Source organism: Spermophilus citellus (assembly GCF_964194105.1).
Source record: "Spermophilus citellus genome assembly, chromosome: 15".
Taxonomy (NCBI): domain Eukaryota; kingdom Metazoa; phylum Chordata; class Mammalia; order Rodentia; family Sciuridae; genus Spermophilus; species Spermophilus citellus.
The window spans coordinates 46,117,911-46,136,683 of NC_138195.1; the positions used below are offsets into that span (position 1 = coordinate 46,117,911).

Here is an 18,773-nt window from a genome sequence, read left to right on the forward strand (position 1 = left end):
TTTATATATATACTAGACTTGAAAAAAAATTTAAGCAAGCCCTACACTACAGTGATTCGTTCTGTGGATAAAATAATTATCCTTTAACTTATGTGCTTCCTAAATCTATATTTTGGACCATTGCCTTTCTTAACATGAGGCATCTCTCGTGGATTCATATTTACCCGCTTAAAAGAAACCCTGTGACAGATGAGTGAGTAAAGGACTGCTGAAGTTAATTAACTGTCAGAGGCCTCATAGAACTAATTTATCTAATCTGGTCCCAGATACAATAATGGATATCCAAAGTACTTGGCCCATGAAAGTATTCTAGATACATTTATCAATAACTCTATGTATTTATGTTTTTTTGTCATAAGAATCTTAACATCCTTTCTTTTTTTTTTTTATTTTGTATACTAGTAAAATGAACTGTTTATCAATAAAATGGAGTTACTGGATTCAACGGTGTCAATAAACCAACACAACTACAGATAGGCTTTGCAGGGGCTAGGCATATAGCTCAGTAGGTAGAGTGTGCCTCGCATGCACAAGGCCCTGGGTTCAATCCCCAGTACCACAAAAATCAACCAACCAAACAACAACAAAAAAACACAGATAGGCTTTGCAAACACTAGCAATAAATTTTATGAGATGTTAAAAAATGAAAAAATTTCAAAAAATAGAAGAGAAATTTAATAAATTATGCTTGTCACTGCAAACATCCTTAACTACTGCGGTGAATTAGCAGTAATTAAAACAGTCCCCTTTTTTTCACTGTGGCTAAGAACACTGTCTAACTAGGAAGGTACTGAAATAACCTAGGTAAGATGTGAGAAGGTCTTCATAAAGGTGGTAGCAATATGTACAGTAAAAAACGATCAGGTCCTGGATTCCTTCAAGGTAGAATTGACAGAATTTACCAACAGTTTAGAAATACAAATATCCAGACAATTTGTTAAATGTCTATATACATATGTGCAAGTGTGTATATAAACTCACAGACATTCTTCCCCAAATGGAATCATATAACAGGTTATGTTTTTGACTCAACAACATATGACATGTTTGTAGACCTCTGTACTATATACGATAAGAACTATGTTGGGTTTTTAAAAAAAATTTTTTTAGTTGTAGTTGGACACAATATCTTTATTTTTATGGGGTGCTGAGGATTGAACCCAGTGCCTCACATGTGTGAGGCAGGTGACTACCAATGAGCTACAGCCTCAGCCCCTATGTTGGATTTCATTGTATAGATTTACTATAATTGGTTCTGCCATCTGTTTGATATTGAGTTCTTTCAAATTTACCTTTTGCTCATCAACATTATTATACACTTGGTTATTTTATTAGCCTAGACTTGTAGAAAAGAAATCACTGGGCCAAAAGACAAGCATTTTATGAAGGTGTTTGATAAAATCTGTCAAGATTCAAAAAAAGTTGTGCCAAAAAATTATGCTCTCACCAATACTACATAGTCAATTAAGTTTAAGTGTCAATTCAAATAGTTCACTCTAGTGTAAAGTGGTTTTGGGAACAGTATGGATTTGGTAGTCAAATAGGAGGAGATACAATGAATTGCTTCCTCAAAGAGCTAAATGACCCTAATCTTTATCTCAGTTTCTTGGAGTCCTTTAGACCTCTGAGAATGATCTTATTCACAAAAGATTTCACCTTATATAGTTTTGGGGACTGAGTCCAATTCTAGGTGAATTTAACCTTGGGGCAGACTTGGGGGGTCCAACATGCATGGTACAGCCACAATGCCTATACTTGGGATGGCTCCTAGACAAACCCATGTCCTGGAATTTACTGGTCTATAGTCAGTCACATGATATCCAGGACCCCCTTAAAATTAGAGGGGGCAATTAAGTTGCTATTCCTAGCAGCACTTATTGGGATCTTCAAGTCAAAAGACGCATGTTTCTATTTTATTAAATTCTAAATATAGAGAAAAAACAGTTAGAAATTTAAGGTATTCCCAGAACAGACTTAAATTCATATCAATTGTCTTGTTTATATTTGTTTATATTTATATTTCCTAAGAGAGAAAAATCTCTTTATTCTTTACAGAATCTCCATGTGATTCATTTATTTAATGGCAACTGATAAGAATTTCTTTTTTAAAAAAGTTTTTAGTTGAACCTTTATTTTATTCATTTATTTCTATGGGGTGCTGAGACTCAAACCCAGTACCTCAAAAAAAAAAAAAAAAAAAAAAAAAAAAACAACCCAGTACCTCACACATGCTGAGCAAGCACTTTACTACTGAGCCACAACCCCAGCCCAAGATTTTCTAAATAATATGAAACACTACATGCTAAGAACTCGAGTTTTAAAGTGCAAGACTAGGTGTAGTGGTTCATGTCTGTAATCCCTTCTACTTGCCTGGGCAACTTAGTGAGACTCTGAACTAATTAAAATGAAATAAAATGGCTACATGTGTAGCTTAGTGGGAAAGGGAGAGTGCCTGCCCAACATTTATAAGGCCCTAAGTTTAATGTCAGTATCAGGAAAAAAAAATCATAAAAAGATTGAGGGATATTTTTGTAATTTCTTCAGCAAGGCCTCAGCTATATAGGACTTAATCTTAACAAGAGCAATTCTTCCATTTACATTTTTTATCGAAAATATATTTCAGTCCTGATTGGGTCTTGCCAAGTTGTTCAGGATGGCCTTGAACTTGCAATTCTTCTGCTTTAGCTGGGATTATACACATGTGCCACCCACCTGGCTTCAGCCTTGATTCTTATTTAAATTAAAAAAAAAAACAGACTTATAATTTTAAACCTGAGAAAGAGAAACAGCTGATGTTTCTAGTTCATAGTACATAGCCTTTCTGAACTTTATCTTAGTCTCAGTTACTTTCAGAGAGCTGTCAGAAAATAGCCTTTCATTTAAACTGGTCTTCCTGTAACTTGACTGTTGTGCTACAGGAAGAGTATTCAATGCCAAAGATGTCAAAAAGCTTGGATTTCTCAAGAGTTCCTGGGAGAGAGATTCTAAAAGGCAAGCCAAGGATGTACCCTTGCATTAAGGTCATGTTCTACTTTATAATTCACAATACAATTTCTTCAAGTTTATTACTACTTTATGTCCAAAGTACATATGCCTATATGACAGAACCCCACCCCTATCTTCAGAGATCTAAAAAATTACTATCTGCTTGACTTTCTTTTCATTTTATGTGGTTGCATTCCAGCCCATGTGATCAATAAGAGTCAAGCAACAGCTTATGCTAACCGCAATTTATCACATAGATGCTTAGATGTAGATGTAAAGAAATTGGATTTTTGTAGGTTAACTTATGCTAAATTGTAGGACCCTCTTTATGTGTGACTAGCTTTGGCATTCACCCAAAACTGTCTTTGAATTTGGTGTCCAGATAGAAAAATTCAGCTATTCTAGACTTCTAGTATTCATCATGTGTATATAGAGAGTAACTATTACTTGAAAGGATATAAAATTTTAATATGTATACTATGTAACTGTTCAGAAAAATTATTAGATATTTTATTAGCCAATAAATATATATGGAGTACTTCTATGTATTATATATTGTGCTAGATGTCCTTCCCAGAGCAGGCAGTAATTAGGCAAATCTTCAATGACAACCACTATATCTTGCCTTGATTCTTCTCTGAAATTACACAACGAATAAGCATTTTAAAAATGTGTTCCAGGAGCAAGTAAGCAACACATGATAAACTCTTAAGTATAACCAAATACTATTAAGGTGTGGGATTTAGAGAAACATCCAGCTATACAGATGGACCAATATATTTGATTACAATCCAGCTTCAAAGAGGTAAACAATTTGAAAAAAAAAAAAAATGGGCTCAGACTATAGGCAAAGGTCTTTAAGCATTATCAGTCATTGAGAGCCAAATTCCTACAAAGCTATCCCAATAAGCAACAGAACAAAATCAGGACAGGATAGGGCCTGAGGAGGATGGGATAGAAATTATAAGTGCTGTAAGTGATTGGGATCAGGGCAAGATCCTTTAATCTGCTCTAAGGTAATGAAGGGGCGATTACATACAGCAAAAAGGTACATTGAGGTCCATTTGACATTATGATCAAGTTACATGGCTAGGTCTCTCTTCTATCCAGAAGAATTATAATTTTTTGTTCATATGAACTAAATTCATCTTTGGTTATTAAGGAAAGGCATAACTACTTTAGTTTTCTGTATCAGCTGGGGCTACTGAAATAGCACACTGTTCTCAAATATATCTGGTTCAAAATGAATGTAATATAATCTATAAATACTTGATATTTTTAAGGGTGTTATTTTACTGTTGTGACAAAGATTGCATCATAATAACAGCTTATGCTAGAGAAGGAAGTTACTTGTAAACAATACACTGATACTTTTGGCATTACATCATGCAAATAGGTGTTTCTGAAATTCTAAGCATCCACTGTAGGCCAGACTAACATTGAAGAAAAGACTGGCCTTTCATTTTGTCTTACTTTTCATAATTTCAATGTAGCAATGGCAGATAATTCTCATACAAAAAAAAAAAAGAAGATCATAGCTTAACAAAAAATTCTCTGTAACTTCTCCAACTCTGATGTAAAAACAATTTGAAACTAACTTATATCTATTAGAGCTTGCCCATATTTTCAACAGGTCACTCAAATTGAAAACTTCATTTTCATCTGTCACCTTCATTTTCTTCTTTTTTTTTTTTTTGTCACCTTCATTTTCATTAGATGGAATGGCACTGATCAGCACCATTCTTTCCAAGCCATATACACTTTGTGATCTGCTCTTGACTTTAGTATGTCAAGAAAAATAAAATGTAATTTCATTTGAATATCCTTATAATTTATCAAGAACTTTGCATATTTGTGAGAAAAATGCAGCACATAGAGGACATGGTTTAATTTTTAAACCAAACCTAGCTATAGTCAAAATAACACCTAATCAATTTCTCCACTGATTCTCTAAATTTAAAGGAGTAAAAGTCATAATCCTCTGAATTATGCCTCGTCTTGATTAACTCTACCCCCAAATTTAAAAATTCTTGGTATTGATGTGCCATAACATTTTTTACTGTTGATTTGTCTAGTTGCTTTTCAAAGATTAATAGGAAACAGTAAAAAAAAGTGCTTAACAATTAATTTTTACAAATGTTTTGTTACCCTCTTATCTCCCCATCTAAAATTGTTTTCATATTATTGGCTTACAGGTTAATTTTAATTAGAACATAGAAGAACACAAAAATAAATATTTCATAACTGTCAATAGAGAAGATCTAGATAATTAAATTGTCATAATCTAGTGAATCTTAGCATTAATAAAAATGATCCAAATCAATATTTATCAAAATCCTGATAAAGCCTTTTTCTTTTTTTTAAATATTTATTTTTTAGTTTTAGGTGGACACAATATCTTTATTTTACATTTATGTGGTGCTGAGGATCGAACCCAGTGCCTCGTGCATGCCAGGTGAGTGCTTTATCCACTTAGCCACATCGCCAGCCCCTGATGGCATTTTTCTATACCTAGTTATGAGGGAAAATCTCTGATTTCTATTATAAGATTTAATATCATCAGTTATTCTTATGATTGGTTAGTACAGAGAATGAAGCCATTAATAATCATGCTTGTGTATTCTCACTCAATTCTTATTAACCTACTTTAAGGAACAGAGGCTCTTTGGAAATTATTTAATAATAATTATTAACCACGTCTTTAAATGAACCTAAACTTATTTTGTTAACGAGTAGTTATCTAGTAAATACTTAATATTTTACTTAATACAGATACTCATGCTAAAAATTATTCAAGTTAATCTATTAAGGCTGATCAGAGAAATTAAGTGTAAACAATAGAATTTGTGAATAAGAACTTGGGGAATATAAATATTTGAATTCTGAATTATCATAAGAAACCAAGCTTGTTTTAAAATACATTAATTAAAAAACACATTTCCCTCATTCCACTGGTACCAACTGCAGATTAAAGGACTATTCTCAATTTAGGATATCAACAGCAAAATCAAGTCTCTCTCTTTTTTTTTTGGTGGTATTGGGGATTGAACCCAGGGCCTCGTGCATGCTAGGTAAGGGCTATATCACTGAGCTATGTCCCCAGCCACAAACCTGACTCTTAGTTTACAAAACTTTTTTCTTTTTTAGAGGATGAGATGAAACACACACACACACACACACACACACACACACACACACGTGTGTGTGTGTGTGTGTGTGTGTGATGTTTTTATTCTGTTCCCTTGCCACAGTACTTTTCATATAGTAAATATTTGTTTAAACCTGTGAACACTGATATGCAATTTACATTCTAAGTTGGAAAACGGACAATAAATGTTTACATTGTCCCAAGAAGGCTCATTATCCAAATAATGTATGGATAAGAAGAGAAATTCCTACCATTTATTATAAACCCAAGATATTTCTACCAAATTGATTGTTATTCTGGATGTGTATTTAAGAAAGTATTACTTTGAAAAGTCAAACTTCCAGGGCTGGGGTTGTGGCTCAGAAGTACAGCACTCGCCTAGCAAATGCAAGGCGTTGGGTTCGATTCTCAGAACCACATAAACATAAATAAGATAAAATAAAGGTACTGTGTCCAACTACAACTAAAAAGTATATATATAAAAAAGTGAAACTTCCAAAAGTTTCAATGAGAATTAACTTGATTTAATTGGAGAAAATTGTACAGCATAATATGACTTCTTTAGAAAAGCAGCTTTCTAAATTTAATTTGGAAAGAAAGCAAATATTTTCTATACGTAGTTTTAATTTTATTCTATACAACACAGTAAAGTTTTTAAAGTGTTTAGGTTCCAAATTTCAATCCATTAGGGGAGAGTATTCATATTACTCAAAATAATGGTAACTTCTTAAACACCATTGAGTCTATTAACTTTTAATGAAGACAGCTAATGAGAAATATGACAATCCTACATCATCTGGGTGATGCCTTTGCATTGTTCTAGCTGGAGAACTTGGGGAACTGCATTAATGTATAATATAAACAGTTAAAAGTAGATATAACTTTAAAGTCTTTTTTAAAAAAAACTTTTACATGGATATTTCAGTTTTTCTTTCAGGTGACTCTATACACAAACTACAGACAACTCAAAACAAATTTTATGTAATTTATAATTCAACTCATTTTATAGACCTTTTTGTTCTCTATGAATAAATAAAAGGAAAAAGGTTTTACTTACTGGAAAGAACAGTTGTAAGGAAAATGTAATCTGAAAAGGATATGAGCCCACATTCTCCAAGGGTGTAAAATATACTGCCTTCATCAGCAAATTTTTCTCGTTCCTGGGAAATTTTCTATTAAATATATGGATCACCAAAAGATAAAAAGAAGACATAGCTGAATTAGAACATAAATAGTGAAAAATGAAACACCATTTAACTCACAGTTTTATACTATTTATCCTAAGCATTTCTCTGATGGTCACTCAAATGAGGGGATCCTTTACAGTTTTTGAGATGATAAAAATTCCAAGACAAAAGATGATTTTATCATTTAAAGACTGGGCTAATATGAATATTAGAAAATAATTTCAGTTTTATAAACCTCTGCCATTGAACAAGCAGACCCACTTCAAAATTAGTTTTGCTTCTTTTAAAAATAATCCACCTTCAAAAAAAATAATAATCTACCTTCTTCTATTGAAGTATATAAGGTAATACAAAAAAAAAATCAAAACAAAAACATGAAAAAATAAAAACTAAAAGGAAATTAGTTCTAATTGCCTAAGAAAAACTAAACTGCTAGTGGTCAGCAATGAAGAGGTATATGACTATTTTCAAAGCCCATACAAATGCTCAGAAATATTTCTGAAATATTAATTTTAATTTTTACTTTATCACTGCAAGAATCTTAGTTTTGGAACACAGAGCAGAATACTGAGCAAGTGACATCTGAAATATTATGCCAAATTAGACATGATAACCAAGGCTTAGAACAAATTTAATTATATTTACTATTATACCTTAGAAGAGGCTTCTAAATTTCAGCTACTTGATAATATCAACTGTCTCCTAAAGCTTAACCTTCACTCTACATATATATTCCTTTTCTTTAATCTATAAATCACAAAGAAAGTGAATTTTTAGCTGTAGTAATGGCCTATCTGGCAAATAGTCTCTTCCTGAGTGTTTAACCAATGCTGTCATGTTTTCTGAATTCTTAATCAAAGCATAAACTCAGTGGTGACACTGAAGATATTTTCAAAAACTGAAAAGGATCCACCAAAGAACAACACTTGGAACAAATTTCCAAAGGTTCTGGACCAACCAATATTTTATAAATTATTCAGAGTATCAAAAAAAAAAAAAAAGAAGAAATAGATTTTAGGAACTCAAACCAACAAAGCGCAATCAAAGTAATAATCTCATGCAAGCACAAAAGAGGCGGCAGCATTGCAGGCATAACTTCAGGAGTTCCATGAAAACTAAACCAACAAGCACCACCACACCAGCATCCAGGAACACAACTATCCAATGGGTTACCTCTGTCTAGTGAAGATCCCATCATACATCACAAAAGAAAGAAAACTGGTTAACTAATTGGAAAAACACAAGTACCACATGAATTATCATGAAGTCAGTTTGCAAGATCTTCTTAATAAACTCATTCAAAATAACCTCCACTGGGTATATGCTTGTTCATAAGAAATAGTCACTACGCCAGGTAAAAATCCACAGGTAAATACCAATAAGACAGTACAAGGTTTTCATGACAGATGCTATTTAATGAAAGGGTTCTCTGACTTCATCAGTGGCTGACACAAGACATGATCCTGCATGACAGCATTTACAGATTACTTCTTTGACCTGACAACAAAAATGAGCATATAGGGCTGGTGATGTGGCTCAAGGGGTAACGCGCTCGCCTGGCATGTGCGGGGCACTGGGTTCGATCCTCAGCACCACATAAAAATAAAATAAAGACGTTGTGTCCACTGAAAACTGAAAAATAAATATTAAAAAATTCTCTTTCTCTCTAAAAAAAATGAGCATATAATCCAATATATTCTAATTAAGGTGAGATCTTATACCACACTTGATTTTCTGCCAAGAGATTAAACATAAATAACAAACCAAAAAAGCTGCTGGAGGAAAATGAGGGCAGCAAAGTAATTCACGGGTTAATATTTAAATTTCTCAAAATAAAAGAAACAGTTATATTTTTTATTTCCCAAGATGCTACAAAATAAAGTATGTGAATAGGAAAAAATACACAAAATGAGAACAGACCCCCCAAACTAAGACATTACTAGCCAAAATACATACAGAAGCTAAGCAATTAATAATGTAATAATCTCATGGAGAGATTACTGTAATCAATTAAAATAAATAATACATCAGAGCTAAAGTTGAGAAAATGAAAAAAAGCCAAATAACCATACCTAACATTATTTTTCTAATAATACCTGGACCACGGGGCTGCTCTAAATACAAAAGAAAAATCTAATCTTGTTGGTAATTATAAATTTTCACATTATTTCAAACTCACAAAAAAGTTGAAAGACTAGTATAAGGAACTAGAATATACTCTTTACCCAGATTCACCAACATCTTACCCCATTCACTTTATCATAATGTAGATATACTTTTTTTGTACCACTTTGAAGATAAATCAGAGATAGTGTGCTCTTTTACAATTAAATACTTCAGCATATATTTCCTGTTAAGATATTCTCACCACAGCATAAATTCAATAAAACCAGGATATTAAATATTGATACACATATTATCTAATCCAGTCCATTTTCACATTTAGTAAACTATCCCAATTATTGCCTTTATAGCTATTTCACCCCAGTTCAAGATGTATTAAGTAAACAACATTTAGTTGTTATGTCTGTTTAGTCACTATTAATCTGAAACAGCATTTCCTTATAATTCTTTATTTTTTCTTTTGAGGTTTATTATGTATAATTGTGGTAAAATTCACATAGAAGTTACCATTTTAACTATTCAGACATACAATGTGTGTTTGGCTTCTAACACTTAGGGCTAAGCTCACCCATGTTTTAGCATCAATCAGTACTAATTCCTTTTTATTGTCAAATAATATTTGATTGTATGCACATACCACATTTTGTTTAACCACTGAAATGTTGGAGCACATTTAGGTTATTTTCACCTTTTGGCTATTTGTAAAAATAACTGTTTGATTTTCTGTTGTCATTTCTTTTCAATATACACCTAGGAGTGGAATTGCTCCATCATATGACAGCTCTATACTTAAAATTTTTGAGGATTATCCAGAGGTTACATCATTTACATTCCCTTGAGTAGTGTAAGAGGGTTTCAGTTTCTCTACATCCTTACCAACACCTGGCCTTTTTTTCTTTTAAAAATTATAGCCATGTTCATGGGTGTGAAATGATCTCTCATAGAGGTTCTGATCTGCATTTCCCTGGTACCTAATGAGGTTGAGGATCTTTTCATGTGCTTGTTGTCCACGTGAAATGTCTATTCAAGTCCTTCACCCATTTTTGAATTGGTTGTCATTTTGTCTTATGATTAAAAGTTTTTAATATTGGTGAAGTCTAATTTAACTATTTTTTATTTGCTATGTTTTTCAAGTTTTATCTAATGCTCCATCATGAACCTTTACTCTTATTTTCTTTTTTTTTAAATTTTTTTTATTGGTTGTTCACAACATTACAAAGCTCTTGACATATCATATTTCATACATTAGATTGAAGTGGGTTATGAACCCCCAATTTTACCCCAAATGCAGATTGCAGAATCACGTCGGTTACACATCCACAATTTACTCTTATTTTCTAAGAGTTCTATAGTTTTAACTCTTTTATTTTATCTTTTTAGGTTGTTGATCCTTTTTTTTTCTTTTTTTTAATTGGTTGTTCACAACATTACAAAGCTCTTGACATATCATATTTCATACATTAGATTGAAGTGGGATCCTTTTTTTTTAAATATATTAGGTGAGGTTAGAATTCAACTTCATTCTTTTTACATGGATATCCAATGGATGCACCGAAGATGACTATGTTTTTACTACTGGATGGTCTTGGCACACTCACTGAAAGTCAATCCATCAGGAACTTGAGAACATTATGTTAAGTGAAATAAGCTAAAATCAGAAAGTCAAGGTTCGTATGCTTGAAATTAGAGAGAAAAACGAAAAGAAAGGGTGGGGGAAGACCTTACGATAATTAAAAGAAGACCAGTTGTTACAAGAAAGCGAAGTTGACAGGATGGAGGTGAGGAAAAGGTGAAATACTGAGGAATGATTTGTTATACCGTGTGCATGAACAAATATATTAACAATGAACCACACCATTACATACAATTATAATGCACCAATAAAATATGTGAAAAAATGGAAGAAAAAAGAAGAAATCCACCCATTACATGGGTTTATTTCTGGATTCTCACTTTCATACCATAGTTTATGTCTATCTTTATGCCAATACTACTGTTTTTGGGGTTTTTTTAGTTGTTGGATGCAAAACCTTTATTTTATTATTTTTTAAAAGTATCACATTCTTTTAAAAAATATTTTTTAGTTTTAGGTGGACATAATATATTTAATTTTTTTAATGTAGTGCTGAGGATTGAACCCAGCACCTCATGCATGCTAGGCGAGCACTCTATTACTGAGCCACAACCCAAGCCCCTATTTTATTATTTTTATGTGGTGCTGAGGATTGAACCCAGGGCCTTGCACATGCTAGGCAAGTGCTCTACCACTGAGCCACAACCCCAGCCCCAGTACTACAGTTTTTTATAATTGTTTTAAAAATTGGGATAAAATGCAGGTAACTTAAGATTTACCATTGTAACCCATTTTAAAGTGTGTCTTAAGCTCTGTTCTTCATTCTCCCTACTTCAGGTTGGATAATATCAATTGATGGATTTTCTTTTTTAAAAAAAATCTTTATTTATTTATTTTTATGTGGTGCTGAGGATCGAACCCAGTACCTCACACATGCAAGGCAAGTGCTCTACCACTGAGCTACAGTCCCAGCCCAATTGATGAATTTTCAAGATCACTGATACTTCTCACTTCTTACTCAAATACGCTGGTTTTACATCTCCAGTGAATTTTTTCACCTCAGTCATTATACTTCAAAGGTCCAGAGTTTTTATTTGGTACTTTATAAAAAATAATTTCTACATCTTTACTAATATCCTTTTACTTCATATATAATTCTCCATGTTTCTTCTGGCTATTTAACTATACTAAGGATGGTTGATTTAAAGTCCCTGAATAGTATACCTGTACTTCAAGGATACTTCTTTTAAAAAATTTTTCTGCAACTGTGCCATACCTTATTGTTTCCATGCAAGCATGACTTCCTGTTGGATACTGGACATTTATTGTATTATCATGTGGTAAGTCTTCTTATTGTTGAAGTTGTTTTAGTGACTTTTCTAAACTCTTTTAACCTTATTGATCAGCTAGTTGTTTCCTTAAATGCCTGAAGTTAAATGGGGAAATATACTTACTCTCCAGGTCTTTCCAGTTTGGTTATTGGGAATTTCTTCAATGCTTGACCAGAATGTTTAAAATTTTCCTTAGATTCCTGCTTGCATGGGGCCCAAAAGACAGCCAAACATGACAGCATAGGGTCTACTAAGGTTTCTTCTGAACATTCAGATCTGGGCCGTTTTTTCCCCCACCCCTAGTTGTAAGTTTGAACCCAAGGTACATGTTAGGCAAGTACTCCACCACTGAGTTCCAGTTTCAGCTCACTGGGCATTCCTGTTTCCGCAGTATACGGCATAACCTTTCAAAGCCCTTGTTCTCTCCTTTACACAGTCTGTTCCTCCCAAGGCTTTTAGTTCATGTATTGCTTGTAACAGGCTGCCACACAGCTAGTATATTTACCTTTAAATGATTCTGACAAATGTACCTCAGCTCCAAAAAAGTTCTGAGGCAGGCAAAACAAAGGCAAGCACCCTGGGTAATTCCTTAGGGAGCCACCAGACTGGTCAAAGCCCACATCCACAGCATTCCAGGAACAAGGTCTGTACTGCTCCTTCTGGCACGAACAAGCTATACCAGAAATATGGGTCACTATCTATATGGCTGCCATCAGGCTGAAGAAGCTTATTCTTTAGACATCCCCCTGGTTGTTTTAAGCCTTTGATTAGATTCTAGAGATCTGAAGCAGCTGACTTTTTTTTTAAATCAGTTTAATCACTGGCTATTGAGAGAGAGTTTTGGAGTTCCCTACTCTGCCATTTTTTATCACTTTGTATTTCTTGATCTTGACAATATAAAAAGTTCTGGTGTGTTACACTCCAGAATATCCCTCATTTTGAAATAGGCTGCTGTCTCCTCATGATTAGATTCATATCTAGCTATCATGAATCATGCATGAATTCATATTGATACTTAGTTCCACTCTAGGGTACTATTTAATCGTAACACTTGTTACACTTCTCTCTAAAATTGAGAATGTTAGTTCCTATTGTCTTCAATATATTTACTTATTTGCTCAAGTTCAGAATACACAAAAAATGGCTTCGCTATAATATTTCCATAGAAAACAAACATTTCATCTATAGTTCAGGATATTACCATTATAAATAAAATTTATATGTAGCATAATACAAGTTAATTCTTGTACAAGTTAATGTACATGAATTATGAAATATATCTATATATAGACCATATATATATATATATTTTTTCAAGCCAGGGATTATTTCAGAGCTTCATATAAATGGAGTTACCAGTATATACCTTGGTGTCCAGCTTCTTTGGCTCACCATAGTGTTTAGGAGATTCATCCATAATCAGTACTTCAACTTTATTGCTAAGTAGTATTTTACATTGCTCAATAACATAAAAAGTAAAAATAAATATATTAGGTATTGCAATAAGTAACTGTGTTGTACAACACAATGTAAAATGCAAATACACATAAATATAAGTTATTTGTACCTTACTAACAAACTTTTGGGCTTTTTACAATTTTCAAATATTATGAATTTCCTCAAGATGTTGTACTTTTTTCATTTGCACCACCAATGGAGGAGGGTCCCAGGTGCTCCATATCATTGCTACCATTTTTGCTGCCAATCTCTTTAGTAGCCATTTAAATTGATACATAGTGGTATTTCATTATAATTTATTGCATATTTTCCCAGTGACCAATGTTGTTGAATACTTTTAATTTTGTTTATATATTTATGTTTATATGTGATACATATTTGTCCAATATAATTCACCATTATTTCCCCCACTAGTTCCCTTCTTCTACTCTGATCACCCTTTGATTTTCATGAGATCTGCAATCCCCTTTTTTTCTTTTTTCCTAACTTCCCTGAGAGGAAACATATGACCCCTAACTTTCTGAGTTTGGCTTATTTCACTTAACATAATATTCGCAAGTTCTATCCACACAGAATGACATAACTTCATTCTTATTTATGGCTGAATAAAACTCCATTTTGTGTGGGTATCTCACATTTTGTTTATCCATTCATCCATTGATAGACACTTAGGCCAGTTCCATAGTTTGCCTGTTGTGAATTGTGCTGTTATAAACATGGGCATGCATGTATCACTGGAGTATGCTAACTTCAGTTCTTTAGAATAAATACTGTGGAGTGGTATCATAGAGGTGGTTCACTCTAAGAGGTCTTTTTTCCATTGAGGATCTGAATCCACTATAGGTGATATCTTAAAACCTATTAGCCATGGAACTAATGGGAAGCTATAAAAATTTGGTCATATGAATTTGAAATGAATAACTTTTTTCTCCTTTAATTTTTTTTTGTATTTTAATATAATCTCAATTTACAGAAAAGCTAAAAGAATAGTACAGAGTTACCTTAGGTCCTTCACTCAGATTCCCCAAATATAAACATTTTATTTCATTTGTTGCTGCTTCTTTTTTAAAAATATTTTTAGTTGTAGATGGACATAATGTTTATTTTATTTTTGTATGTGATGCTGAGGGTCGAACCCAGTGCCTCACACATGCTAGGCAAGCACTTTACCACTGAACCACAATCCCAGTCCTCATTTGCTTCTTTTAATATTACCACATTTAACATGTGGCAGTTAATTAAGGGTTGCACTGTTTTGCATTTTTATATCCAATGTATGACAAGGTCTGCTTACCAGTAGCCTTGCAGACAGTGTGATGTCTCCCTGCTTGGGGAGAGAATATCTCAGGAAGGTCTTAATTTATATTTCTTTTTTGTAGTTGTAGTTGGATACAATAACTTTATTTACTTATATGTGGTGCTGAGGATTGAACCCAGGGCCTTGCACGTGCGAGGCGAGCACTCTACCGCTGAACCATAACCCCAGCCCTACATTTCTTTTTTAAAAAGATTGTGGCTCAGCAGTAGAGCGCTCAACTAGCATGTGCGGGGCCCTGGGTTCAATCCACAGCATCACATAAAAATAAATAAATAAATAAAGGTATTGTGTCCAACTACTAATAAAACTTTAAAAAAAATAGTGCATTGTAATATACATAACTGAGGGGTTTGTTCTGACATATTCATAAATGCATATAACATAATTTGCTCCAGTGAAATGAGTGACTTTTTAAAGCCCCAAAGTATGGCAAAAATGGATTGAAGAAAGGACAGTACCGAAGTGGTTTTGGTTAGTTTTTCTTATTTAAAAGGTCTTATCAATGCCCAATTTTACAAATTAAAAATGTCAGTACAATGCTCCTTTGCTTAATATTTTGAAAAATGTTTAATGTTCGGCTAAATTTTAAGCCATTTTCCCCCTAAACAAACATTATATACTTCAGGTACTAAATGGAGGCATATTCTGAGGAAAACATAATGTTCCTTATCAGAATGTTAATAATATTCATTTTCTCTCACTGCCTCAGGTAATTATTTATATTTTTGTTATCAATAAACATTTATATTAATATGCAATTTTTACTAATACAACCTAATCTATGGATTTATATTTAATTCAATATTAATAAATTTAATACAACTACAAAATAAAACACTTCAATAAAAATAATTTTGTATATAAAGATCCAAAGAAATAGAATACATTTCAAATAAATTATAAACACATAAGATGTGAGATTAAGTAATATCTTATGGTATTAGTTCAGTTAAAAACATTTTTTTTTTTTTTTTGGCAAGGGCCTATGAGAAACTTTTTTCATCTGTAAGTTTCTAATTTAAGATTCTTGTAATATACTCATACACTGCTGGTGGGATTGCAAATTGGTACAACAACTCTGTAAAAGCAGTATGGAGATTCCTCAGAAAACTTGGAATGGAACCACCATTTGTTCCAGTTATCCCACTCCTCAGCATATACCCAAAGGATTTAAAATCAGCATATTACAGTGACATGGCCACATCAATGTTCACAGCAGTTCAATTCCACAAGAGCCAAGCTACTGAGCCAACCTAGGTGCCCTTCAACAGATGAATGGATAAAAGAAAATGTGGTACATTTATACAATGGAATATTACTCAGCTATAAAGAAGAATGAAATTATGGCATTTACAGTTAAATGGAAGTAACTGGAGACTATCCTGCTAAGTGAAATAAACCAATCCCAAAAAACCAAAGGCCAAATGTTCTCTCTGATATGTGGACGCTAAGTCATAATAGGCGGTGCAGGAGGAAGGAGTAGAGGTTCACCAGATTGGATGGGGGTGGGGAGAAGAGCAGGGAGATGGGAATGAGAAAAACAGTAGAATGAATTGGACATAACTTTCCTGTGTTCATATATGAATACACAACCAGTGTAACTCCACATCATGTTCAACCACAAGAATGGGAAGTTACACTCCATGGATGTATGATATGTCAAAATACATTCTATTGTTATGCATAACTAAAAGAACAAGTAAAAAATTTTAAAAAGATTCTTGTAATACTTCAAAATATATGCTGAAAATTATTTAAACAGAACTGGGTATTTTAAAGAGAGATTCTAAGTATAGATAAGTTACAAAGCATTACATTACTTTATGCAGCATAGAAATTACACATAAAATTCTATTCCAATAACCTGAATTTCTGAAATTAAGGATGTGAAAGCAGAATGCAGGTCAATTATCAGAACAGCTTTCCTACTCAATTTAGTGACAAATGTTATTTTATTCTGGAAAAGAAATTATGCAAAATATTTCAAAACAATGAGTTCATCTGACTTATATAAACAAAATATAACTATTTTCTCATTCACTTACAATCTAGTCTTATTCACTTCAAAATTTGAAACATAGCTACAGACATTCAAATTACCATTCTCAAGTAAAGGCAAAAAAATAAACACTCCTCATAAGGCATCTAGCACTGAATTCAGTCATAACATATACTGAATCTCTTTTTAGATAAACAGACTTAGGAGTCAATTTACTATATAGTAAACCATCCTCCATGTCCATGTAAATGCTACATTTCAGTGAGTCTAAAACCTGACTTTACTGCATGACTGTGCTGAAGCACCACAGGTTGATTTCTGATCAACTACATAACTTATAAATCTATGGCTAAAGCTGCAGGTGGCATGAGGGGCCAAATCAAGACTAAAAAGAACCGAGTACAGAGAAAGTTTTGGTTAGTTTTTCTTAATCATTGTTCAATTTTGCAAAATGAAAATTCAGTAAAATGCCTGACTTAAATCTTTACTGTTGGGCTAAATTTTAGATCAGTTTTCTCCATGGGTAAACATAACATATACACTTCTAAGTGGAGGTTAAAACTGGGATTTCTTGACAAGATTCCAACTTGTAAGTATTCCATGTGCTCAAACAATGAATCTAGCTAGTTATGGGGTTGATCAAAATAGGGACAATGATTTTGCCTTCTTGAACTCAACTGGATGAAGCCAAAGAGAAAACTTATATCTAAAATTTAATAATATATCTTCTAGTTAAGACCCACTTTTCAAGTTCTATAAACTTTTTCAATCTAACAGAGGTTAATGGACTATGTTTGCCAAATAAATAAAATTATCTTTGGTATATAGAAAATCTGGTAAAGAACACAGCCTTACTATTTGGATTAAGATGACACCCTTTGTGAAGCTGAAATCTTCAGTTTAGCTTAACATTAACATTTATTATAATTATTTTAATATTAACACTTCTCTATATTGCTGAAACACATTTCAAACCCCTCAAGTAATATCTAAGGTTGTACTTCTAAAACAAATCAATGATAATATGCTGCTGCTGGAAAATGCAATTTTGGCATACCATTTCCAAATTACAAAGTAGTATTTCTACCTATTGCTGGGGTTAGCATAGGAAGGGGGGAGAGTGTTAAAAAGAGAAAATTCAGCAATTTTCCCATGCAATTAATGCTCATACTTCATTATCTTATTGGTGAATATAGATGCCAAAGCCTTGGTAAGATATCAATCTTAAGCAATCATATTACTCCCAAACAAAATTTTGCATAGCTAAAATGTGTTTTTCTTCTCCCCCACCCTATACATGAACTTGTAGGAAGGTAGAATTGGGGTATATGTCAGATAAAAATAAAATTGAGATTTTTTAACTGAGTAATTTGTGGTTTCCCCTTCTGACTTAAGACTTTCTTCTAAGCCTTTCAAAGGTATACTGTATTTGAGGCAAACATAAATTACTATGCAATAAACTGAGGAAGATGAATGCTTAAGATAGTGTAAACTTCACTCTGCCAGAAAGCAATTCTCTTTTCAGTCCCAATTCTAACCACCTGAGCTCTGAGAACAATTCCAAATATCTATGATAAAATGTTTTATTTCATTAGCTAGGTGGCTTCAGAGAAAATGATAAAAATGAAGATGCTTAAAAAATTAAACAGT

General features: G+C 32.9%; 1 protein-coding gene across 3 annotated transcripts in view; it reads right to left on the reverse strand.

Moving 5' to 3' along the window:
* The window catches only part of MICU1 (mitochondrial calcium uptake 1), a 188,988-nt gene that overhangs the window by 84,756 nt on the left and 85,459 nt on the right, over positions 1-18,773 (reverse strand). For all 3 annotated transcript variants that reach the window (XM_081267168.1, XM_081267166.1, XM_081267167.1), the window contains one exon: positions 7,191-7,305. In XM_081267168.1, coding sequence (XP_081123294.1) covers positions 7,191-7,305 — 115 coding nt within the window. The remainder of the gene's footprint in view (positions 1-7,190; positions 7,306-18,773) is intronic.